The following is a 25,058-nucleotide window of genomic DNA, read 5'->3' as shown; positions in this document are numbered from 1 at the left end:
TTCAGGTCACAAGGAAAGAATCCTGTGCTGTGCACGTTTGTTTGTTTAACCGAGAAATGCTCTGTTTTGGTTCAGTCCAGAGTCTTGAGATTCAACACAAAGTGTTAGCCTGTTTATGTGGAGATGGATCTGCTGTTTTGACTGCAGCTCCATGTGACTCTGTAACTTTAGAGTCCACAACAAGGTCAGCTGGTCAAAGGTTTCAATTGCAGGTCCTTAAAATAACCCTTACCCAACCCCCAACACCCTGAGAGCTGTTGCAGAGTCATGAAAGAACTGCAAAGCAGACAGACGAAGGAAAATACAACAGTGATTAAAGCGTGGATTTAACGGGCTGAGGTGAGCGCGGTCTTCTGCTGCAGCTGTCTGTTGTCTCATCCAAACGTTCACAGCTGCTGGAGTTGGTTCTTGTTGGTTTTTCATTCTGTTCAACTCATTGTCTCTGCTGTGAAACTTCTGTACCCTTCATTGCAGGCTTGTACTGTAAGTGACATCAATGTGGGCACATACATGACTGCTGCAGTTACGGTGCAAGTCCTGAACATATTGGACCATTTCAACTGACGCTATCTTAACTGAGGTTATCAGTTGAACCTGTCTTGAACTTCTGCGTGATGTAACAGTTACTGTACATGACCTATTAAACCCTGTTGCTCTGTCGTTAGCATTTAACCTGCAGCTGAAGGTCAGTTCGATCCCAATTACCTGCACAGTATTACGTCAGCCGCTAAAGGTCACTTTTCTTTGTCCTTGTTTGCTTGATCCTGATACGGGAACTTTTAACAAGCATCTAAGTTATTTCCTCAACACAAGGACATGAAATACAATTTACTAATAAGAGTGCTAAGTCAGAGGTTTTTTCAGATCCGCTGCATCAAAGACCGCTACAGGAAATCCTTCAGACCTCTACAGAAGATCATTCAGATTGCTAAAGGAGATCCTTCAGACCTCTATTTCAATTTCAATTTCAATTTATTTATTTGATGAGGAGGGACAGTGCACATCATTACGCGTTTAAAAATAAAGGCAGATGCACCCAAATGTAGCCTATTGGCTAATTCCCATTGGCAGTCCCCCCTGGCTAGGATATAAAAACAGGCAAGTTAAGAGCAATACAGTGTTCAGTTATAAAATACATTAGTACAATAATATAACCAATACAACAATAATACAACCAACCACATAACACATTTCACAGTATGTTAACATAAGTCACAAGTTATAGTCGTAGCAGCAGATTAAAGTAAAGTGCAAGTGTCTAACGTAAAGTGCTGGTGTCACAGTTATAAGGTGCAGAGTAGAGGTATAAAGTATGTGGTGTATGGGACTGTGGACTTGAGGAAAGGAGAAAGAGAAGAAAAAAAAAAAGAAGTGGGGGGATGTAGACGATAGTTATAATAGTAGTAGTAAGAAGAAATAACAAGAATAAAGACTTAAATAAATAAATAATAAAAAAGAGAGAAAAAAAGGAAAAAAAAAAATAAAGAAAAAAGAGGTAGTAGTAATAACAGTATGACAGCGCTACATGATAACAGCGGTTACATCAAACATGGTCACAAGTTTGTCTGTTTAGCAACCATTTTTTCAAGTTAACTTTGAATGTTGCATATGTATCACATTCTCTTATGGTAGTTGGTAGACTGTTCCATATGCGGCTACCCACGCTTGAGAGTACTGCCTGTCCACATGATGTGTGTCTGTGTGGGATCATGCAGTCTCCTCTTACAGTTGCCCTCGTGGCATGGTGGGCATTCTCAGCATTCCCACCTACACTACAGAAGATCATTCAGATTGCTACAGGAGATCCTTCAGATCTCTACAGGAAATCCTTCAGACTGCTACAGGTGATCGTTCAGACTTCCACAAGATATCATTTAGACCTTTACGGGATTCCTTCAGACCTCTACAGGAGATTGTTCAGACCTCCACAAGAGATCCTTTAGACCTCTACAGAAGATCCTTCAGACTTCCACAGAAGATCCTTCAGGCCTCCAGAAAATATCATATAGACCTCTACAGGAGATCCTTCAGGACTCCACAACAGACCCTTCACAACTCTATAGGAGATCCTTCTAATTCTTGCTGCTTCACACTCGACGTACGCCAGTGAATACCAACTGGACCACATCAACTGCAAAAAGCAGACCTGACACCACCGAAGCGAACATCCTCTCCTTCTTGGCTTTGCCTAGACACTCTGTCTGTTAAAGTCCACCAAGTTCACCAAATCCATGCTTACCGCATGGGCATGCTTTCATGTTCCCAGCATGACCCTGACCTGGTTCAGCAGAACTCTAGCAAACAATAGCAAACCCTGAAGTTGTTTCTCTCTTCATGTTGCAGATGAAGGGACTTTAGAGGGGATGTTGTTGAAAAATTAAACATTGACATCGTATATATATGTGTAGGTGAACAGTAAAACCTTGTCACTGTTATAAGGATGGGTCTCACCTGGTCTTAATAAGTTCCTGCATCCTCTTCTTCGTTGCAGACTGGTGGTACATCATGGCAGCAGCAAGCATCTCTCATTCTGGTTCTGCTCCGGACCAGGCCTTGGAGGATTATTCTCTCTACAGCAATCTGAGTGATGACGAGCTGCTGCAACTCGCCATCGAGCGCAGTCTGACCGACACTCACAACAGCACCGCCACCAATGCCAACACAACAACCAAAATTCAACCTACTCGTTGCCCTGACAAAGGATTGAACCCTCCGGCAAGAAACACAAACCAACACAGTTCCCATAATCCACCTTCAAGACACAGCTGCCATAATCCCAGTGCTGCCAACACCTCTGCCCAGTACAGTTCTCCAAACCCTCCAAAGGAGAAGCCTCCTGACCTGTACGTATGCTGCATTGTCTTTGGTTCATTTCCTGAAAGCAGCCTCTCGTCCAAAACCAAACCACAGTAACTGATGCTATTGTGTTCTGGCTTTGTTTTCCTGCTTTGTCACCACCAAGACTGTAGTCTGACTTTGTAGTTCCGTCCTTCAGAGAACTCAATACACTTCCTCAAAGAACTCAAGTCAGCCAGTTAGTGTACGATAAATAACACGGCACAATCCTGCAGGAATAGGTTGAGCTAGTGTTAAAACACAAACATCAAGAGAAGTCTGATGAAAATGGCAAAATATAAACACATAGCAAGGTAAAGAACATCTTTTTAACATTAAATTAACACCTAACCAACTGTTAGCACACTTGGCTTTAGATGTTAAGGTATTTGCTAATTTATAGGCTCACAGCCTTTTGCTGAAGAAGACAGCCGGCTGCTGTGTCAACAGCTGACCTGCTGGTGGGTTTACCCAGAATCCCTGCTAATGATTTTGTGCCTGACACACCCCCTGTGACATCATCTGTTGATTTTGACTGCTTTTTATTCCTCATTCTACATGGCATGATGTTGAAAAACAGAAAAAACAGGCCACGACATTGCATGAAACACGGACACCTTATTTCAATTACAGCAATTTTAGCTTTGCTGACATAACTAAGGGCACTTTTACACTAGTACCTACTCAGCTCGACTCGACTCGCCTTGCCTTCGTTTATTTTCAATACCCAGATCAGAATTCAATTCAATTTTATTTTTATAGCCTCTAATACAACAAAAGTTGTCTCTAGACGCTTTCCAGAGACCCAGAACATGACCCCCTGAGCAACTATTACATAAACAATGGCAGGTAAAAACTCCCAGATTGGGAGAAAAACCTTAAGCCAAACAGTGGCAAGGAAAAACTCCCCTTTAGGAGGGAAGAAACCTTGAGCAGGACCAGGCTCATAAGGGGGGATCCTCCTGCCGAGGGCCAGACTGGGGGTCGGGGACGTCAACAGCACAGCAGGCAGGTGGAAGCAGCAATGGGATGACCGGGGGTGGGGACTGCAGGCAGGTGGAAGCAGCAGCGGGAGAACCGGGGGTGGGGACCGCAGGCCAGCACGCAGCTCCCGAAGCTCCGGCCCAATCAGCAAGCCCCAGGTTAGATGCAGGGTCGGGGAAAGGTTGAGAAGGGGCAGGGCCAGGGAGAGGAGTCTTGACGGACAAACCTCTCCCCCGCCTGCCCGGGCCGTTACCAGAGGTGTCAAAAGTATTCACATTCATTACTCACGTAGAAGTATAGATACTAAAGTTTAGAAATACTCCTGTAGAAGTTAAAGTATCAACTCAAGTTTTTTACTCAAGTAAAAGTATAAAAGTACTGGTTTCAAAACTACTTAAAGTATAAAAGTAAAAGTAATGTAAGGGGGAAAAAAGCCATTAAGGACAAAAGCCATTGAAAATGAATGCATCTTAGTATAATGCAAATATATTAAAGAAGCATATATGTGTACTATTGAGCATTAACATGTGTTTCAGAGAGCAGGAGATATGGTGACTAGTTGCCTATAAGTATGGTAATGGTGCAGAAAGTCAAACTTCAGAGGCAGGTTATCATTTATCCTAACCTTTATTGGAATGTACATCCAAGTTTAGTTGCAGGAATCTGAGGGCAATGGATGTAAGAACAAAACTGGACAAGAACATCTGAAACAACCACAACCAAATTCACTCGGATGGCGCAATTTAACTGGATAGTTTTTTTTTAAAGGCCCAAATGAAATAGAGTAACGAGGCTGTTTTTAAAATGTAAGGAGTAAAAAGTACAGATAATTGCGTGAAAATGTAAGGAGTAAAAGTAAAAAGTCGTCTGAAAAATAATTACTCCAGTGAAGTATAGATAACCAAAATTTCTACTTAAGTAAGGTAACAAAGTATTTGTATTTCATTACTTGACACCTCTGGCTGTTACCCTGCCCCTCTCACTCCCACGCTGCAGGTTCCGGTGTTGTGCATTCAGAGATGCTCTTCGCCACCGGCAGAGGATGCTGCACCATGTACAAAAGAGAAAAAAGAGAAGAAAAGGGGGGGCCAGCACAAGAAACTACAGGAGCGACTCTAACAAAGTAGAAGTAGGCGGGTGGGAGCGAAGCTGCTGTGACGTATTTGATTGTGTTATCTAAAGGAATAAGACAACAACACTAAAGATGTAGAACATGGAGGAGATGATAGATGTGCTGCTGGGTCTGTGGCTTGTGTTCAATATCAAGTTAAAAAATGAGAGTGAAAGAAGCTTCAAGCGGCGACGCGTTTTTTTTTTGTTTGTTTGTCTCGGCGCTGCTGAAAAGTCAGCTGGAGCCGTGAGCAGCTATGAAGAGACAGAGCTCCTGGTAGATCTGGTCGTTCCTTATCGCCTGTCTAGATCCCTTTTTAATTCTCTCCTCAGCCACCAGGTTTATGAACATCTGCACCTCAGAGTTGGATCACCAAACAGACTTCTGCTGCCATTGCCTGTCGAAAAAAATGAACAAGAAGCCGCAAGTCGCTCTTTCGCTGATTTCAAATCCTGACTCAGACGTCTGACTCTAACCCCCCGACCAATCGGTGGCGTGTAGTGTGATGATGTCAGATGCAGCCGACTCAGCCGCTTAGAACCTCGGCAGAGTAGTTACAGAAAAGTATCTACTCGGCACGTTAGACTTCTAGTGGGAAAGAAACAAACCAAGGCGAGTCGAGTCGAGTCGGGCTGAGTAGGTACTAGTGGAAAAGCGCCATAAGAGTAACCTGTGATGCTTATTAATATGACTTTATATTCACTGTGATCAAATCTGTGAAAACGTCCTCATTGCAACTGTCACTGCCTAAACGCCATCTGAAACATGTGCTGCCAGAGCTGAAGCTGTAATGTATCACCAAGCTAACCCACTGAAAGTCAGACACCCAGGATAAAGTAGAATAAGATCTTTACTCAGATTAGGTAACGGTGATCAGCAGAAGAATGGTCTCAGAGTTACTTTTCTCCAACATCTTTGACAGATTATCCGCAGGGTCCATGCTAGATTCACTATGGAGAAAGAAGTCACAGAATTTATGAATCCGATAAGCAAAACTTGATGAGGGAAGATGCAGACAACAAAGACAAACCAATCAGGGGGGATATCCACACTCAGTCCAATAAACAGTCCTTGTCCAAAAATCAGGGAATACAGAGGAGCTGTTTGCATGTGTGCCTGTTTGTGTGAGTAAGTAAGTCTGTGAACTCTGCCCCGGATTCATTTCCTCTGCCATAGTCCTTGATAGTGATGGAGTGCTATCAGCCAGCCTTGGTTTAGTTCAGTTCCACAGGTGCCATGGGGGAAAGGGAGGGGGTTGTGGGGGCAGAACATCCTGTTAGCATAACATCCAGGAGAGATTGAGATAGCCAGCCTTGGCTGCAGGTCAGCATGCAGCTCCTGAAGCTCTGGAATGCAATGGAGAACAATGATGGTTATGAGATACTTATAATTAATAACTGAGAAAGGAAAGAGAAGGAGGGGTGATGGGCACCGCTCACTGGATCATGTTGGAGTCCCCCTGCAGCGTAGCTCTATAGCAGCATATCTAGGATGAAGCTCTGTTTCAGACCAGCTGCTTTAGTCTGGTCCTGCAGCTGCAGCTACGACTACTGACTCTAACACACTAGTGTTTACACTAACTAGAGGTTTACTAACACTAACTAGAGGTTTACTAACACTAACTAGAGGTTTACTAAACACTAACTACAGGTTTACTGACACTACATAGAGGTTTACTGAACACTAACTAGAGGTTTACTGAACACTAACTAGAGGTTTACTAAACAGTAACTAAAGGTTTACTGACACTAACTAGAGGTTTACTGAACACTAACAAGAGGTTTACTAAACAGTAACTAGAGGTTTACTAACACTAACTAGAGGTTTACTGAACACTAACTATAGGCTTTACTAAACAGAAAGGTTTTAAGTTTAGTTTTAAAGGTGGAGGTGGTGTCAGCCTCCTTAACCCAGATTGGAAGTTGGTTCCATAGTAATGGTGCCTGATAGCAGAACGCCCGCCCTCCAAATCTACATTTGGATACTCTAGGAACTACGTGTAAACCTGCATTCCAAGAACGGAGAGCTCTGCCAGGAACATAAGGCACTATCAGGTCTTGCAAATAATGGGTGTTGAAGGGAAATATTTAAAACATGCAGGACAGGGGGTCATGAGGACCAGGGCCATGTGCACGCAGATGTGGGATGTGTGCAGACAAATTATGATAATCATAGTCATGATGATCGTTTTATTTGTGCGTAATTCAATTCATCCATCCATCCATCATCTATACCCGCTTTATCCCTTGCGGGGTCACGGGGTTCTGCTGGAGCCTATCCCAGCTCATTTCAGGTGAGAGGCCGGGGTTACACCCTGGACAGGTCACCAGTCCATCACAGGGCCACATATAAACACACAAACCATGCTCACAACCACACTCACACTCACACCTACGGGCAATTTAGAATCACCAATTAACCTAATATGCATGTTTTTGGAATGTGGGAGGAAGCCGGAGTACCCGGAGAGAACCCAAGCAAGCACGGGGAGAACATGCAAACTCCGCACAGAAAGGCCCCTGCCGGGCCTGGGAGTCGAACCGGGGACCTTCTTGCTGTGAGGCAACAGTGCTAACCACTAAGCCACCGTGCTGCCCTAATTCGATTCAATTCAATTCAATTCAATTTTATTTATATAGCGTCTAATACAACAGATGTTATCTCTAGACGCTTTCCAGAGATCCAGAACATGAACATAAACATAAACATAAACATAAACCCCCGAGCAATTATTATATAAACAATGGCAGGTAAAAACTCCCATAGTGGGAGAAAAGCCTTAAGCCAAACAGTGGCAAGAAAAACTCCCCTTTAGGAGGGAAGAAACCTTGAGCAGGACCAGGCTCATAAGGGGGGACCCTCCTGCCGAAGGCCAGACTGGGGGAGTCAGGGACGTCAGCAGCACACAGCAGGCAGGTGGAAGCAACAGCGGGATGACCAGAGGTGGGGGGGGGGGGGCCGTCAGCAGCACACAGCAGTCATGTGTAATGCATAAAGCATATACAGGACAGGATACTTGTTATTCCTGATTTTTCTTTTTTTCTCCCTTTTCTGTTACCAATGAATGCTAAACAATATAAATCTAAATGATAAAATAGATCAAAATTTGTGCGGTGTGCATTGTTTTAATATCTCATTGCGGTAGCTTAGCTTAGACTGTGATCGGATCTCGAGATCTGGGTCGATTGCTGCTCGTGTTTTGGTCGGCTCCGTGTCGGTTTTGCGTTTCGTTTGTGGTTTTTGTTGCCTTTTTCCAGTGCTTGGTGTGTGCCTCCGTGTGTTTTTGCTTCCTGGATTGGCAGTGGATGTCACCAACCCCCCCCCCCCCAAAAAAAGAAAAAAAAGCTCACTGGGTTTGTATGTGTATATATATGTATATGTATGTGTATGCGTATGTATGCGTATAGGCTATTAAATATAGTAATAATGCACATAGGGGAGAACGGGGTTATTTGAGCCTGTGGGGAAGTTGAGCCACCCCTTGTTTATGAAGAACCATAGACAAATTTGGTCACGTGACCACGTGTGTTTGAAGAGTCATCCATTGTACTCCCTTTTATTCCCGTATTCCCTTTTAACAGGGATACCTTTCCAGATGAAGATTATGCCCCATCCATGGTCACAGACAGGCCAAATCCCGAGGAGCCAGCAAACAGAGCTGACCTGCCTGTAAAATCAACTCATGCCATGAGTCCTGATTGCTCAGCAGTTCCAGACCTAGAGATGCCACCTGCTACTTTATCTGAACCATTGAACAGAATCATCAGTCCTGAACACTCGTCCACAAGTGATGCTACTGGTTCTCCTGCCCATTTGGGGTATGTGTCCCCAGAAGACATACTTCCCTTCCCTAAAGGCACACCAACTAAACCTAGAATAAAAAGGAAGAAAGTGAAAACAAAAATCTTGACCGACACTCCAGAAACCCTGGAGCTGCAGAAGGCACACAATGACAGAGCAAATAAAAAGACTGAAAAGCACAAGAAAAAGACTCTGAAAGGGTCGAAACAAATCAGAACCAAGAAAACTGTTGTCTACAGTCGCTCAGATGATGATAGTGACAAGAATCTGTCTGCTGGTGACTTCGTCATTGTGAACTTTGCAGGTAAAAAAAATCCTATAATTACATTGGAATGGTGGAGAACGTTGAGGGCACTGACATCAGTGCAAAGTTTCTGAGGCGAGGTTGTGATAGTTCTGTGAATGAAAAGCCCAACTTCACATTCAAAGAGAATGATGAAGGACTCATCCCTAGAGGTGATGTGCTCATGAATCTCCCAAAACCGCAAAAACTTGGAGGGACAGCCAGAAGGGAGAAGACGTTCGTATTCCCGTGCAGCATTGACAAGTGGGATGTTGAGTAGTAGCCTTGAAGTTCATTTTTTTTCTTCATTGTTAACAATAAAACATTTAAGGAGTCATTTGGTGTTGAATTTGTCTTGCTTTGATATGGCATTAAATGAGGTGAAAATGTTAAGTTTTACTTCAACATAATCAGTGGCACAATTTACGCCCCTGTGGCTCAACTTATCCTCTCCCTAGGCTCAACTTACCCCTCACCGGGGGCAAGTTGAGCCAAGAGACCACTTTTTTTTGAAAAGTCATATTTTGAAAACAGTTAATTTTAGATCAAAGGTGATTATTCCCATGGATGCACCACATCCTGAAATATATGTACATATTTTAGTTGGAGACATTACTGTCATGCCCTCACTTTTAAGATGCCTTAAGTAAAAACTGGCTCAATTCACCCCGCTCTCCCCTATATGCCTTAGGTTTTTACCGGCATGGCATCAATCATTAATGGCCCGGTTTCCCAGATCAGTTAAGTAGTTCTTAACAGCGAAAGACTTCTTTCAAACCTTCTTAAGGAGCCTGTGAAAGAAAATCGCGTTTCCCAGAGTTGCTCTTAGCTTAAGTATCTCTTTCATTAAGAAGGAAATGAAAGATGCTGCTGACCCAGTCTTTACAACCATCTTAGTGAACAAAGACTCACAGATCCAGCCGCGTCAGGCAAATCAATATCACACCAAGCAATGAGATATTAAAACAATGCACCCCGCACAAATTTTGATCTATTTTATACTTTAGATTTATATTGTTTAGCATTCATTGATGACAGCAAAGGGGAAAAAAAAAGAAAAATAAGGAATAACAAGTGTGTTCCTGTATATGCTTTATGCGCACAAATAAAATGATCATCATGAATATCATTTATTTGATAATTTGGCTGCTATACAGCATGTTCTCGCTGCAAATCAACCGCGTAGCCGTGCGCGAAGCAGAACTGGTTATATGAACGCATTGGTGCGTCAGCACTTCAGTCCCCTGGACGTGCTGTCGGACCGGGCTGTCCAGGCAGCCGGTACACCGATCCTCCTGCCCGAGCCCGAACACCTATATGTGTGGTGACAGGGAATTAGTGCATTGAGAAGCAGCGCTGCGTGTGAAAATGCGCTGATAGTGATCGGTGATCGATTTGCCTGACAACGATTATTTGGTTTCAGAACTGGACAGCTCCTCTAAAGGGCTTCTGAAAGAGCGAAACTAAAGGACGGTGTTAAGAAGTCATCTGGGAAACACCCGTATCTTAGGGTTCTCTCTTAGTTGAAACCTTCTTTGAACCTCTCTTAAATCCTTAAGAGAGGTTGGATCTGGGAAACCCGGCCAATATGTGTGCAGACAAGGTAAAAAAAGAAGAAAAAAAAAAAAATATATATCTCATTGCTTGGTGTGATATTGATTTGCCTGACGCGCCTGGATCTGTGAGTCTTTGTTCACTAAGAAGGGTGTAAAGAGTGGGTCAGTGGCATCTTTCATTTCCTTTTTAATGAAAGGGCTTCTTCAGCTAAGAGTGACTCTGGGAAACATGTTTTTCTTTCACAGGCTCCTTAAGAAGGGTTGAAAGAAGCCTTCTGCTGTTAAGGGCTTCTTAACTGATCTGGGAAACCCGGCCATTGATTGTTCTGGCCACCAGTCAAAAAAATCTAAAACACCATACCCCTAATTATACATACTTGCTTGCTTGTTGCTTTTCATCATTTTACCTGATGAGGTACATAGAATTCCCCAGTACAGTTGTCATGGATATGAAATGTGGTTGTAGAGACCAAAACAGAAATGTTTATTTCTGCTGTAAAGTTGGGCATTTTAACATGGAAGTGAACTCACCGTTGGATCCAGTGGACAGTAGAGGGACCTGAGGTCCGGATCCGGACCCAGACCCCTGCAGTCATTAGAGGAACCTCAACTTTTCTTATTTCTGCATTGGCTTCAGCCCGGGAGTTGCAGTGTTGATGTGTGATTACAGGGTTTAACACGGATTTAAATGTGATCTGTGGTAGAGACCTTGTAACTTTATTGTTTCATCTCAAACAGCCTGAAATGCTGCCTATAAAAGGATCTGCTATATTTAAGCTGTGCATCTCTGTGCTCTGATTGGCTGCTGTCTCTGCGCTGGCAGGAAGACGTTTGATGGAACAGTCAGCCGGTTCATGTCGGGTACTGGAAAGAAGATGGTGGTATATCGCCGAGCTGATGGCCATGTGGTCCACATCGCTCCAGAACCTGAACAGTGAGTCCATTTCTGCTCTGGAACCAGCTGACTCACCATCTCATCTGAGAGGTTTCTGCAGGTCTAACTGACCAATTGGACGTTCAGGATTATTGGACATTATGAAGACATTCTCAGGTCGATGTGTGTCACAGACCCACCTGATCTGTGAGTCATTAGAACTGAGATGCAGAAGTTAGTACCCCCTGTTTTAATCCTGTAAATAAAATGCTATACAAGTAATCTGATCCCTACGGAAGAGTATTAGGGCCAGGCAGGAGAAAAATAAAAATTATATTTTAGAGGACGAAGATTTTTTTTTCATTATGCACTTCGAGAAAAAAGTCGAAATGTCGAGATTAATGTTGAAGTGCAATTTTGAGAAAAAAGTCAAAATGTTGAGAAAAAAGTCAAAATTTCGTGAATGAAGTTCAGAATACAAGAATTGTCTTTACGATATTGATTTGAAACACATATCAAACATATGCAGTTGCATAACTTCAGAAACGTACCCTTAACGTTCCGCTCCAAGGATGTAAGTTATTTAGTTAGTTACGGCTGCTGCTCCAGAGCTGTCAGTCGCTCTAACTGGATTTGATGGGCCAGAGGAGACATTTCCACTTTATTCACCAAATTGTATTTCAACTTTATTCTCGAAATTTTGACTTTATTCACGAAATTTTGACTTTATTCTTGAAATTGTATTTCAACATTAATCTCCACATTTCAAATTTTTTCTCAAAATTGTATTTCAACATTAATCTCGACATTTCGACTTTTTCCTCAACATTTCAACTTTTTTTCGAAATTGTATTTCAACATTATTCTCGACATTTCGACTTTTTTCTCGACATTTCGACTTTTTTCTCGAAGTGTACAATAAAAAAAAATTGTCTCTCAAATATCTTTTCACCTGCATGGCCCTAATACTCCTTAATAGTAACTTTTGCACGACTTTACCTGAAACACCCAAGAGAGGCCTTTCAGATGAGACCCAGCAAGGAGTAGTCCAGTTCATGATGACCCTTTCCCAGGTAAATAGGAGTCCACTTGGAGAAGACAGGTGCATTGATGGGTTGCTTCCTGCAGGGAGGAGGAGCCTCTGTTCAGAGCAATCCGTGACGGTGACGCATGCAAAGTCAAAGCACTGGTCATGAGTCAAGGAACAAACCTGATGCTGCCGAGCAAACCTGGCTGGCTGGCCATCCACCAGGCGGCTTGGTTCGGCGAGGAGATGTGTCTGCGTGTGCTGCTGTCAGGTAGGTCACACGCAGACACTCCCACACATACAGGATGTGATGTTGTGATGTGATGATACTTATTCACATCTACGATGTGAATAAGTATAAAACAGGAATGTATGATGTATAAAGTCAGATGCTCTCCGTTAACTTTACCCAGACATTTTCATAATTATTTTGAGTTTAATTCTTATTATCATTCATGCTCCACGAGAAGAAGGAATGATTTGCATATCCCCTTCTGTAGAACTGCAGTCACTACATTTTCATTTATGTATCAAGGTGTTGTGCTGTGGAACTGTTTAAAACATCTAAGTGAAACATGCTCAACATAATGTGCATTCTAAAGAAAGCTGAAAAAAGGTTTATAGATTTTTAATATATATGTGTTTTTCATTCACCATTATCTAAATATATTTCTAAACTATTTAATTGTATTCTGAAGTATTGTATAACTCAGTTATCAGTTATACTGTATAGGCCTATGTATTGTGCTTATATGGTTTTGTGAATTATTGTTTTAAATGTTTTCTTGTTTTTAGGAGGGGGAGTCGCTTATAAGCCCTTCGGGTTTTTATGACCTCTCCTGCACATCTTTTCTTAACTTTTTTTCCTCTGTGTAATGTTCCTTTTTACGAGTGTGCAAACAATAAAATAAATAAGTAAAATAAGACAGCTTTTATGTCTGTGTGAGCAGCTCAGCCGGGGATGACCAACAAGAAGACAGCTCATGGAGAGACGGCCCTGCTGGTCGCCATCAACAAAGATTACCTGGAATGTGTTCGGTTGCTGCTGGAACACGGAGCTAACCCTAACATCCAGAACAATGAAAAAGAGACTCCGCTCTACAGAGGTAACGGTCACCTGAGGGGTCACACTGTCACCAAACACGGTGGCCGCGACGGCACCTGATTAACAAAACTGAGGCTGTAAAAATAAGTGCAGGCAATACCATGTACCCTCTCACAGGGTTCAACAGGGTTCAACAGGGTTCAACAGGGTTCAACAAGGTTCAATGGGGTTCAGCAGGGTTCAGCAGGGTTTATCAGGGTTCAACAGGGTTCAGCAGGGTTCAACAGGGTTCAACAGTGTTCAACAGTGTTCAACAGGGTTCAACAGGGTTGTACAGGGTTCAACAGTGTTCAACAGGGTTCAACAGGGTTCAGCAGGGTTCAACAGGGTTTAACAGGGTTCAGCAGGGTTCAACAGTGTTCAACAGGGTTCAACAGTGTTCAACAGGGTTCAACAGGGTTGTACAGGGTTCAACAGGGTTCAACAGTGTTCAACAGTGTTCAACAGGGTTCAACAGGGTTCAGCAGGGTTCAACAGGGTTCAACAGGGTTCAACAGGGTTCAACAGGGTTCAACAGGGTTCCACAGGGTTGTACAGGGTTCAACAAGGTTCAACAAGGTTCAGCAGGTTTTAAAAAGGTCAGTTGCAGTCAGGTGCTGCTAATCATCAGTCCTTGGTGAACTCCCCCAGCAGGTGTGCAGAGCTCTACAAAAGCAGATCATTTGGCAGTTGGATGCTCTGGAACATTCCAATGAGTGCTAACACATGCCAGGAGGGAAAGAGATCAACAATGGCCTTAGAGAAAGAGCTGTTGCACATCCATCTGGATATTTTTATAAAATCATTTCCAAAGTCTTAGAGGTGAGAAAGATTAGTCACAAGTGGAAGACATTCAAGATAATTGTCGATCTTCCCAGAAGTGAACGTCTCATTACTTCAGCTCAAGATCGGTGCGAAGCTCAGAGAAATACAAAAAACCTCCAGAACCAGGAGAGACAGGAAGCATCTACTGAGAGTTCCTGCCTCTGAAGGAGGATCCAGAAACTTTAGAAAAAAAGAGGTGTACTTAGTGTTTCCCACCTGATTCTTTTAGCATTATAAATATTGTTATGTGGGGAAAAGTGATATGTTGTTGTTTTTCTGATGTAATGTGATAAGTTGTTGTTGTTGCCTAATGCTCCTCCTGCGATCAGATAATTGTTTTGTTTTACAAAACAAATCAGTCGGTGTCTTTTGCGTGTGACAGAGGAAAAGGTCAAGCTGGAAGAGCATAGCACAAGATCTTTAACCAACTGATTCCTGCATCCTTCAACTCTGCTTTTGTTCCTCTGCAGCATGTGAGTTGAACAGTCCTGCGATAGTGGCGATGCTGCTGAACCACGGGGCGACGGTGAACACCCGCTGCAACCAGGACTATACGGCTGTGCAGGAAGCGGTGGTCAGAAACAATGTGGAGATCTGTGAGATGCTGCTGAAGGCCGGAGCCGAACTCAACCTCCGCAACATATACGGCATCACGCCGCTGTTCACGGCAGCTCAATACGGGCAGCTCGACACGCTGCGCTTCCTCCTCAAACAAGGTACCTGAAGAGCGTGAGAGGGTGCAATTCTTCTAGTCACCACTAGGGGCTCCAAGTCAGCTTCCACCAACTATTATTACAAAGTCCAAAAATAAAAATACTTACATTTTGGTATCCGTAGCCAGATTTAACATGTATGACAACTGTACGGACGTTTATCTACCATATAAGGTACAATTATATATGCCGCGACCATTAGGCGACCATTAGGCGCATATAAACGTTGCGCGCCCAATGACGCAGTGCGCCGAATGTGTGTTGTCGGGGGCTCTCACCGCGGCTCCCTCGCAGGAGCGCTTTGAGGAACACCGTGCGTTCCGGAGGAACCGCCCGACCGAGCGGCAGCCGACGCGTCCCTGCGGGCAGGGAGGTCGGCCTGCCCGGCGGCGGGCCCCGTCGTTTACTGTTGATGGATTGTAGATGCGTGGCCTAACGTGTCTGCTGGGACTGTTGTTCGAGCTTTCGCAAAAGCCGGCATCATTTCCGAGGGGTCGCATGGCACGGAAAGTGATTCTGACAGCGAAGAAAGTGGAACTGTCGTCAGGACTCGATCGCGCTTATCGGGCCAGAGTGGCCAGAGAGCTGCGCACCCGACTCATGCCCGTCACCGCAGCTGTTTAATTCAGAAACGGAGGATGAGGACTACGATGGGTTTGATTAATGACGCTTGTTTTAATTTTTGATTATTCATTGGTGATTTAAAAAATGTTAGTACTTTGTAATAAAGACTTAAATAAAGCACAATTAAACTCAGTTTTGCTCCCGCTCTATTTTTAAATATGCACACTTGTATGTGTCACGGTTGGTGTTTGTTGAGGACCCAAACGCAGGAGAGCAGGAGGCAGGAGTTGACAAAAGCAGGATTTATTAAGCTTGAGCAAAACCAAAGCGCTGCCGAGCAGGAACAACACTGAACAAAAACAAGAATCTAAAAACTATGCGAGGAGACATGGAGGGGGCAGCCGGCGGAGCACGGCCGGCGGTCCAGCAGTCCTCCTATCAGCTCTGACAGAACTTATCAGATGTTGCACTAGTGACGTCTGAAATGATGGCTGGATGGGTTCGTTTAGAAAGAATGCAAGGTAACATTAGCACCATGGATAGCACCCGCTAGGCTCGGGGGAACTAGATCCTTATAATTGAGTTAAAGTGGGCATGATTCAATGAACTATCAGACTTGTTTGAGGACTCCGCATACTTCAGAAAACATATTTAGTTATTTTTCTACAGTTTATGGGGGTAATGTGCCAAACTCTGACATTTTATTGCTGGTGCTCTTCTCCACAAAGTCTTGGAGAATGACTGTGGAACTGTTCTGGACTAAGAATGGACCACAGATACCCGGGTTCAGGATCCATTGAAGTCTCCTGATGCTAACTGCTAACTGAACTAAATTGTGACTCCTTTCAAAGAAAATTTAATTACCTCGTTCGTTTTCATCACAGCTTAAATTATTTGACGTATAGACATCACTAATGAGAACCAATGTTCTATCTTTGTCAATTTTAATTATTTAATCTTACTCGTAAACAACCAACCAATTCACAGCTGTTGTCATGACAAACGCCCTTAGAGAAAGTGACCATGTTTGATAAAAGTTCAATTAAATGTAATTTATTACCAGTTAAATTCCTTTCATCATAATTGTATTCAGGTTTTTCAAGGTAATACTGTAAAGTTGTCCTCTCATAAAACTGCACAAGTGTGGACTAACTGACATCAGAGAACTGCAGTTAGACCCATACTTCTTTGCTTTGAGACCTGGAGGACAATATTGATGTGCGAAGGGCACATGGGAGTGTATCATAAATCCTGACCCGAGGCTCCTCATGCGTCTCTCTGCAGGTGCAGACATTAACACACAGGCGGCTGATGGAGCCACGGCTCTATGTGAAGCAACTAAAAATGGACACGAGGGAGTTGTGGAGCTGCTCCTGTCTGAGAGCGCTGACGCTAACAAGCCTGGTAGGACAGGACTATTACCACTTCATATCGCTGCTGAGAGAGGAAGTGACACGTAGGTACACAGTTCATGATGAGGTGTAAACCAACATGCTCGTACTGACTCCTCGTACACATCCAGATGTTGATGTAACAAAACTGTTTGAAAGTACAAGAAATTGTGGTTGATGTGGAGTGAAATAAACACGGACAATGAAATGATGAGCGCAAGCAAGGATCAGATCCAACTTCATTGCAAGAAAAGTTAGTTCAGTTATCAGATTCAACACTACATAGAGACTGGTGTCATCTGCATACAACAAAATAGCGGTGGCGCAGCTGGTAGTGCAGCCGTGTCACAGCTAGAAGGTCCTGGGTTTGATTCCCGCCGGGGACGCTGTGGGCGCTGAAGTGCGTGTTAGTTCCCCCATGACTTCGGCGCCCACACCCTAGGTGGGGTTGGTGAAAGGGCCTTTCTGTGTGGAGTTTGCATGTTCTCCCCGTGTTCCCTTGGTAGCTAATGTGAGCTACCCTCACAAAAACATGCAGCAGTCCTGGGCTCTACTGCCCCCTCTGGCCAACCGGGGCGCCAGATGGGGTGAGGAGGATCTGGCCGGAATAACGTGATCCTTCCACGCGCCACTTTCGGCCGGAGAAACCCCACCCTGTCTGGTGAAAAGATGCGGCCTGCTCACTCCTCAGGTTAAGGACAGGGCCCTCCCGGGGTTGGTAGAGGATGGCAATGCCCAGGACTGTAGCTTAGGTAGGAGCACTGGGTGATAAAAATGGGAAAAAATCGGGGATGAAAACATTTTAGAACAAAAAGTCAGATCAAGTCATATCAAATCAAATCGGGTCTGGGTCGAGTCCAGTCTGTTTTATGTAAAGCCAGCCAGCAGAAGCATAAGGAACTTCTGCAGGGCCAGGACAAGACCCTGCTGTCAGTTAAGATTTTGACCCAATTGTTGGTCGTGCCTCGTGCAGTATACGTGGGGTAACCAGAATCAGAAATCAGAATCAGAAAAAGCTGTATTGCCAAGTCAGACATAAATCAGTCGAGAGAACTTGACTCCGGTTCACACCAATGGTTCACACCAATGGTTCACACCAATGGCATTAATACGGACGCCATTTTTAAAGGAAGGATGACACTGGGATGGAGGGAAGAGGGAAAAAAGGCATCTTCACACTGTGAATTAATACCTAGTGTCAAGGTGCAAAAAGACACCTCAGCACAGAAACAGATGTTTTGAAAGGGGAGGGCAAGTGGGGGGGTGGGCAGAGCCGCTTGTTTACATTCCACCAGGGAGATTGTGACACCAGCAGCGAGCCAAGCTGCCCTGTCAAGGTCAGATTGTAGAATCAACAATTGTATGAAAGAAGGAAACCGGAAGACTCCAGTAATTTTCCGTCTGCTGTTAAGTCTCTGATACCTCAATGCGACTCCAAACAGACACATTTGTGATCAATTCCCGCCGAGCCGAGGTTCCAGCCTCTCCAAGATCTTCTCCATCTTGCCAATGAGCTCAAAGACCGCTGCTACCCTACAATTCTGTTCAAGAATCGCATCTAGCTTGCGGCCCTGCTCTCCCAGCGTTAAAGTTTGAGTGCTTAACCCCTTGCTCATTCCTCCAGTAACGTCGGGCAGCTCAGAAAGTTCCAGAACGGCTGTCGCCGACTTCCGCGATTGTTGATAGGCCAGGAAAATCCCCACTCCAATTAGAAGAAATCCTGCTATCATAAATCCAATTATGAAGGCGTCTTCCACGTCCTCGACGGACATAATCTTGAGGCACAACGGCTTCCAGTTTTTGTAGGAATCCATTGTGTATACAGCAAAAAATGTCCCATCAGGACAGGAGGGGTCCCTAACCCCCTCACTTCTGGTCGCAAAAATTTGGTTAATTGTGCTGAGGGACCAGTTAATCAATTCCATGATTGTAGAGTTTTCGGAGGAATGAAAATGAGAGGCTCTGAAGACAAGACAGGACAAAAGCAGTTGCAGGGAAGGCTGATAAGGGAGAGGAGCAGAAAAAGCGTCCGCCTTCGCTGAGAGCCGGAAGAAGACGAGAGATTAACACTTCACGACGAGCTCCCGATCACAAATCGTGTGCTCGCAAGAAAATCAAACGTGTTTGAAATCCTGGTTGCTCCTCGTGAAGGTATCGCACAGTTGAAGCAGCTACGACCCGATTGGACTCATCCTTTTACAGAGAGCATGCGCAATCTCTGATGTCACGTCAAAAACTATTATTTGTAGTTTAAAGTGTTGCAAATTCACAGAAAAAAAACGTACGGTTACGCCGTCGATTTAACGCGGAACCATAAATCAGCCTTTAGTGTGCGCTCTGTGTGCTGTTCTGAACACTTCTCTGTTGAGCTCATTTGGCTGGGACGTCGGGTCCCTCCGCTGAGACACAACTTTTGCGGTATGCGTTCATTGTTGTGTCTAAAAATGATGCGCAGTTCCCACCCAATCAGAAACGGTACAGATATATATATAAAAAAATAAAGGATCCCCATAACCTTTGATTGGGTGGGCAGGACGCACGTTTGGGTGGGCACAGCCCACCCCTGCCCCAAAACCGGCCTCGAGTTCCAGTAACAGATGTCCGACGTGAGGATTATGAACGTATAGTGTGAGCAGACGGGTCGCATCCGAGCATCGGGTCGTACAGTGTGAGACCATAAATCGTGGGCTGTGAACTTTTGAACTCAGCGATCTAGTCGTGCAGTGTGAGATGGGGCTGACTCAAACGATTTAAAATATCACAGTGTATGCCCAGCTTTAGGTGTTTCATCATGATCACCAGCGGTCTTCAACCCTGGTCCTCAGGACCCCCTGTCGTGCGTGTTTTAGATGTTGCCCTGCATCATCACACCTGATTCTAATTAATGGTCGTCATCATCTGGTCATCCAGGTCTGCACAAGTCTGTTAATGACACAGTCATTTGTATCAGGGTGTGCTGAAGCCGGGAAACATCTAAAACATGCAGGACAGGGGGTCCTGAGGACATGGGCTGAAGACCCCTGATCTAGACAAACTGCTAGATGTTGAATGTGTGATGACTGTTCTGCTGTAGGCACGAAGCACAACAAACTACAGGAACAATGGAGAACAATGATGGTTATGAGGTACTTATAATTAATAACTGAGAAAAGAAAGAGAAGGAGGGGTGATGGGCACCGCTCACTGGATCATGTCGGTGCCCCTCTGCAGCTTAGATATATAGCAGCATGTCTAGGATGAAACTTGCCCTCTGACAACAGAGAGCTCTGTTAGGAACTTAAGGTACTATCAGGTCTTGCAAATGTCTCAGTCTGTTCTTGTGAAACGTCCTCAGTCTCAGCTAAAGTTCTGCTCCAGTTCAGAGCCTGCATCTAGACCAGGACGGCCCAAATCCCCAGATGGGTTCTAGCACTGACCATTTTTTCCAGGATGCATCAGTGGAGACTTGTGTAAGCTTCAGACGATGTAGTATCCCAGAATGCATCATGCATGAGCAGCAGAGGTAATAGCTGACACAATAAGACTAAAAGAGAAAGTTATAGCTTTGTTTTAGTGTAAATCAATGGAGATTTAGTGTGTTTTCATGCAAGAATATAGTTCCTCTACCTGCATCAAGGATTATCAAGATAGAGTCTAGCATTAGCTACGATAGCGTTCCACTGGTTCTTCTCTATTGAGTTTTGACCCTTAGAAGGTCCCTGCTGTCAGTTAAACCTGGTGTTAATCTGACCTCCTGTGTATTGGTACCTGTGTTTCTGACTGATAAACTGTGATATGACCTTCAGCCAAAAACACCTGTCAGTCTCTTGAGTCCATGTAAGTCCCACGCAGACAGTCCAAGTAAGGCTCAGAGAACACAACAGAGAGGTGTTTCGGCTCACGTGTTGTGTTTGGTTTCCCAAACACCGTGCTGTGCCAGTTTTATCAACAGAGGTTTGGAAAACCGAGGTCACGTCTTCACCTGCCAACGTAATGCACTGCATCCGCCCTGTCCTGCTTCTGCTGCTGCTCCCTGGGGAGGGTGAACCCCTGCTGCTGCTACTTTGGGTGGAGCTTCATAGAACGGGCCTTAGGGTTAAACATAATAAAGCAGATAAGAAGCTCTCAGCAATACCACTCAGTATTTTTGAGAACATTTTCTGCAAACGTCAACCGTCAAGAACTGTTCAGTCAGATCCGTCTCCGTTTCCCCGTTTCCAGAATCGTCTCTATGCTGATCCCGGTGACCGGTAAGACCAGAGTCAGCCGGAGTGGAATCAGCCCACTGCACTTGGCAGCAGAGAATAACCATGACGACACTCTGGAGCTGCTAATTGAGGCGGGCTTTGATGTCAACGCTCAGTTATCCGAAGAACGAACAAAGCTGTACGAGGACCGCCGCAGCACCGCCCTCTACTTTTCCGTCTTCAATAACAATATCTACGCAGTGCGCATGCTGCTCAGCGCCGGGGCCGACCCAAACCTGGACGTGTTCAAGCCGCTGATGGTTGCTGCCAGGCAGGGCTGCATTGAGACCGTGACCTTGTTGGTGGAGCATGGCGCCGACATCAACGCGGGCATCCCGACCCACCCCAGCACCTTCCCTGCCGTCTACATGTTCTCCATGAAGTACCTTCCCATGTTCAAGTACCTGCTGGACCAAGGCGGGAACGCCCTCTCCTGCTTTGACTGTGAGTTCGGCAGCCGGACTCATCCGCCGCTCACAACCTCCCAATCACAGAGGATTGACCGGCGGGGTGAAGACGCGGTACTGGAGCCTCACCTGAGGAGAGGCGTTCAGGTGACGTTGTTTCTCATAGCCTTGTCATCTTTAACGTAATTTCTTTTGAAATCCTGGTTAGTCCCCCTGTTTAGAACGTTGTTTTGTATTAAGTAAATGTATGAAATCGTCTTGTTGTAGGCAGTGGCGCCACCAGGGGGGGAATAGGGGTGGCCACGGCCCCCCTACAAATTTGCTGGCCACCCCACTGGCCACCCCACTTGCCTCAATAAAAAAAAAACACTTGCCGGTCACATAGATTCTATCATCAGTTATTCAATTCAATTCAATTTTATTTATATAGATAGAAATAGAAATAGAAATAGAAAGCCTTTATTATCATTGTACAGGTACAGTGAAATTAGGCATCAGCTCCGTCAAAAGTGCACACATGCAAAGACTATGTAAACAAGGAAACATAAATATATATATTCATTCATTCTTTAGGTGTTTCATCATGATCACCAGCGGTCTTCAACCCTGGTCCTCAGGACCCCCTGTCGTGCGTGTTTTAGATGTTGCCCTGCATCATCACACCTGATTCTAATTAATGGTCGTCATCATCTGGTCATCCAGGTCTGCACAAGTCTGTTAATGACACAGTCATTTGTATCAGGGTGTGCTGAAGCCGGGAAACATATATATATATATACAGTATATATATATATATATATATATATATATATATATATATATATATATATATATATATATATATATATATATATATATATATATACACACACTATATGAATGAGTGAATGGGAGGATAAAAATGTACATGAATGGGTGGGGGGATATTGCACTTAAATGGATGGAAAAATAATAATATTGCCCTTGAAAGGATGGGAGTATTGCACATAGATAGTAGAATATTGGGACATTGTGGATAGAAGGTAGAAAATATTGCACAGAAAAATATGAGGTAGCTTATAGTTTGAGAAAGTTCACAGCTTTGGGGAAGAAGCTGTCCCTGAATCTTTTTGTATGGGTTCGTAAGGACCTGAAGCGCCTCCCAGAGGGCAACAGGTCGAAAAAGTGGAAACCAGGGTGGGTGTTGTCCTTTAAAATGTTCCTTGCCCTGTTGAGGCAGCGGGAGCTGTAGATGTCAGACAGGGATGGCAGAGAGGGCAGAAGGCAGCCGATGATCTTCCGTGCTGTGTTTGCCACCCTCTGCAGCCTCTTCCTGTCTGCCTCCGTGCAACTGGAGTGCCACACTGTCACGGCATGGGTCAGCAGGCTCTCTATGGTGGACCGGTAGAAGGTCACCAGCAGCTGTGTTTTCAAGTTCTCCTTCCTGAGCACCCTCAGGAAGTGCAGCCGCTGCTGAGCCTTCTTAACCAGTGCAGTGGTGTTGACAGACCAGGAGAGGTCTGCAGTGATGTGGACGCCCAGGAACTTGAAGGACTGCACTTGCTCCACACAATCACCGTTGATGTGCAGGGGGGCGGGGGCGGGGGCGGCTCGGTTCCGCCTGAAATACAGGATGAGCTCCTTGGTTTTGGTGGTGTTCAGTGCCAGGTTGTTCAGTGCGCACCACTCACCACGTTTAAGGACCTCATCTCTGTAGGCCGCCTCGTTTCCCCCTGTGATCAGCCCCACCACCGTTGTGTCATCAGCCAACTTGACAATGACGTTCTCTGGGTGGGCGGGGCTGCAGTCCGATGTGTAGAGCGAGTACAGAAGTGGGCTCAGCACACAGCCCTGAGGAGAGCCAGTGCTGAGAGTGCGGGAGGAGGAGAGGTGAGGACCGAGCTTCACGCGCTGGAGTCGGTTCACCAAAAATATAGCGTCTAATACAACAAAAGTTTTCTCTAGGCACTTTCCAGAGACCCAGAACATGACCCCCGAGCAATTATTACATAAACAATGGGAGGTAAAAACTCCCCTAGTGGGAGAAAAGCCTTAAGCCAAACAGTGGCAAGAAAAACTCCCCTTTAGGAGGGAAGAAACCTTGAGCAGGACCTGGATCATAAGGGGGGACCCTCCTGCCGGAGGCCAGACTGGGGTGCATTATGCGATTCATCCCAAATCATTTGGGCCAAATGCATAGCAGTAGGCGTTTCTTTAAGTATTTCTGAGCCTGTATACTACAACAGTATAATAAAATCCTGTAATGACGGCTTTTAGTTTTGGTGTCCACCCCAAGAATTTAAGTGAAAAATCTTTGGAGGTGCCCCTGGTCGTAGGCGGTATTCTGTGGTTCCTTTGTGTTTGATTACTCCTCACACCCAGTGTGATCAGATTGTGTTAAACGAGAAGGTGGGGGACTTCTGCACATTTCTGATATTGCTGCTGTGTCTGTGCTGTAACTCAATGGCTCACTTTTCATTTATTGACTTTTCGTTTATTGACAGTTCTGTGAGATGATCTCCATTCCCAGTATCTGTCGGTGGGCGGGGCCAATCATTGACGTCCTGTTGAACTATGTTGGTCATGTGACTCTCTGCTCCAGACTGATGGAACACCTGGACAGCTTCCCTGATTGGAGCTGCATCAAGGAGAAAGCAAGTGAGTCGATGGGTGACGGTGGACTGACGGCGATCCAGCAGCGAACAGACGTCAGTCTCGCCGGTCTCTGTGGCACGTTACTGGTTGTTGAGGTTTGTGTCTGGTCTTAACAGTCCCTGTCCTTTGCAGCTCCACCGAGGCCACTGCTCCAGCTCTGCAGGCTACAGGTTGTGCAGCTGGTTGGAAGTCGACGTGTGAAGAGATTACCGCTGCCTATAGGTCTGATCCGCTTCCTGCAACACCAGGAGGCGTGTCTGGACGACTGATGGTGCCCCTCCAGGCCAACTAGTGGACCGATCTGTTCCCTGATGGACCTGCAGAGAGAGTCCGGAGAACCACAGATCAGCCTGTGATCTGTGGTTAGTGATGATGTGTGGATGTTATATTTTGCACTGTTTAGCCCGGTGTGAAACCCCTTGTAGAGGAATTGAGAAAAGATCTGTATAAGAACTTTAAACTGAGGGAGAAAAAAGAAAGACAGAGTATGTATGTGTATTAAAGATTCATATCTTTTGTTATAGGCTAAAGTCTAACTTCGAAAAGTTTCTAACTCTGGTGATCTGTGCTAATTTTGGCCTTGAAGACGTATAGCAACCTGAAAGCTGGCTGTGTATCTCTCTCTCTCCTGTCTCTGTGTGTGTGTCTTTCTCACCACCTGCACCTCCCTTGTAATAGAAAAAGATTAACAGTCTTATATAATCATTGTTGTTTTTTAAAGCTTTGGTGACTATAAAAAATCT

At 44.8% G+C, this 25,058-nt stretch overlaps 1 protein-coding gene across 2 annotated transcripts; it reads left to right on the top strand.

Moving 5' to 3' along the window:
• Nucleotides 1-245: 245 nt before the first annotated feature.
• On the top strand, nt 246-25,058 carry LOC133464729 (ankyrin repeat and SOCS box protein 2-like). Of its 2 annotated transcripts, none has more exons than XM_061746878.1 (10): nt 246-339; nt 2,492-2,843; nt 11,394-11,504; nt 12,573-12,742; nt 13,422-13,577; nt 14,851-15,096; nt 16,942-17,113; nt 21,249-21,828; nt 24,165-24,318; nt 24,448-25,058. In XM_061746878.1, the coding sequence occupies exons 2-10, from the start codon at nt 2,506-2,508 to the stop codon at nt 24,582-24,584; spliced, it is 2,064 nt and encodes a 687-aa protein (XP_061602862.1). In that variant the 5' UTR covers nt 246-339; nt 2,492-2,505; the 3' UTR covers nt 24,585-25,058. The 2 variants fall into 2 exon arrangements, with proteins under 2 accessions (XP_061602862.1, XP_061602863.1); XM_061746879.1 differs by having other exon boundaries at nt 24,165-24,368.

The sequence above is a fragment of the Cololabis saira genome, chromosome 18 (assembly GCF_033807715.1).
Source record: "Cololabis saira isolate AMF1-May2022 chromosome 18, fColSai1.1, whole genome shotgun sequence".
NCBI lineage: Eukaryota > Metazoa > Chordata > Actinopteri > Beloniformes > Belonidae > Cololabis > Cololabis saira.
Note: the sequence above shows the minus strand (reverse complement) of the source record. Positions and strands in the feature narration are given on the sequence as shown.

Bases quoted from the DNA above. Each gene is read 5' to 3' on its own strand.
- LOC133464729 (XM_061746878.1), top strand. From the start codon at position 2,506: ATGGCAGCAGCAAGCATCTCTCATTCTGGTTCTGCTCCGGACCAGGCC. The intron at 13,578-14,850 runs GTAACGGTCACC...GTTCCTCTGCAG, and splicing joins AGAGACTCCGCTCTACAGAG to CATGTGAGTTGAACAGTCCT. The intron at 24,319-24,447 runs GTGAGTCGATGG...TGTCCTTTGCAG, and splicing joins CTGCATCAAGGAGAAAGCAA to CTCCACCGAGGCCACTGCTC.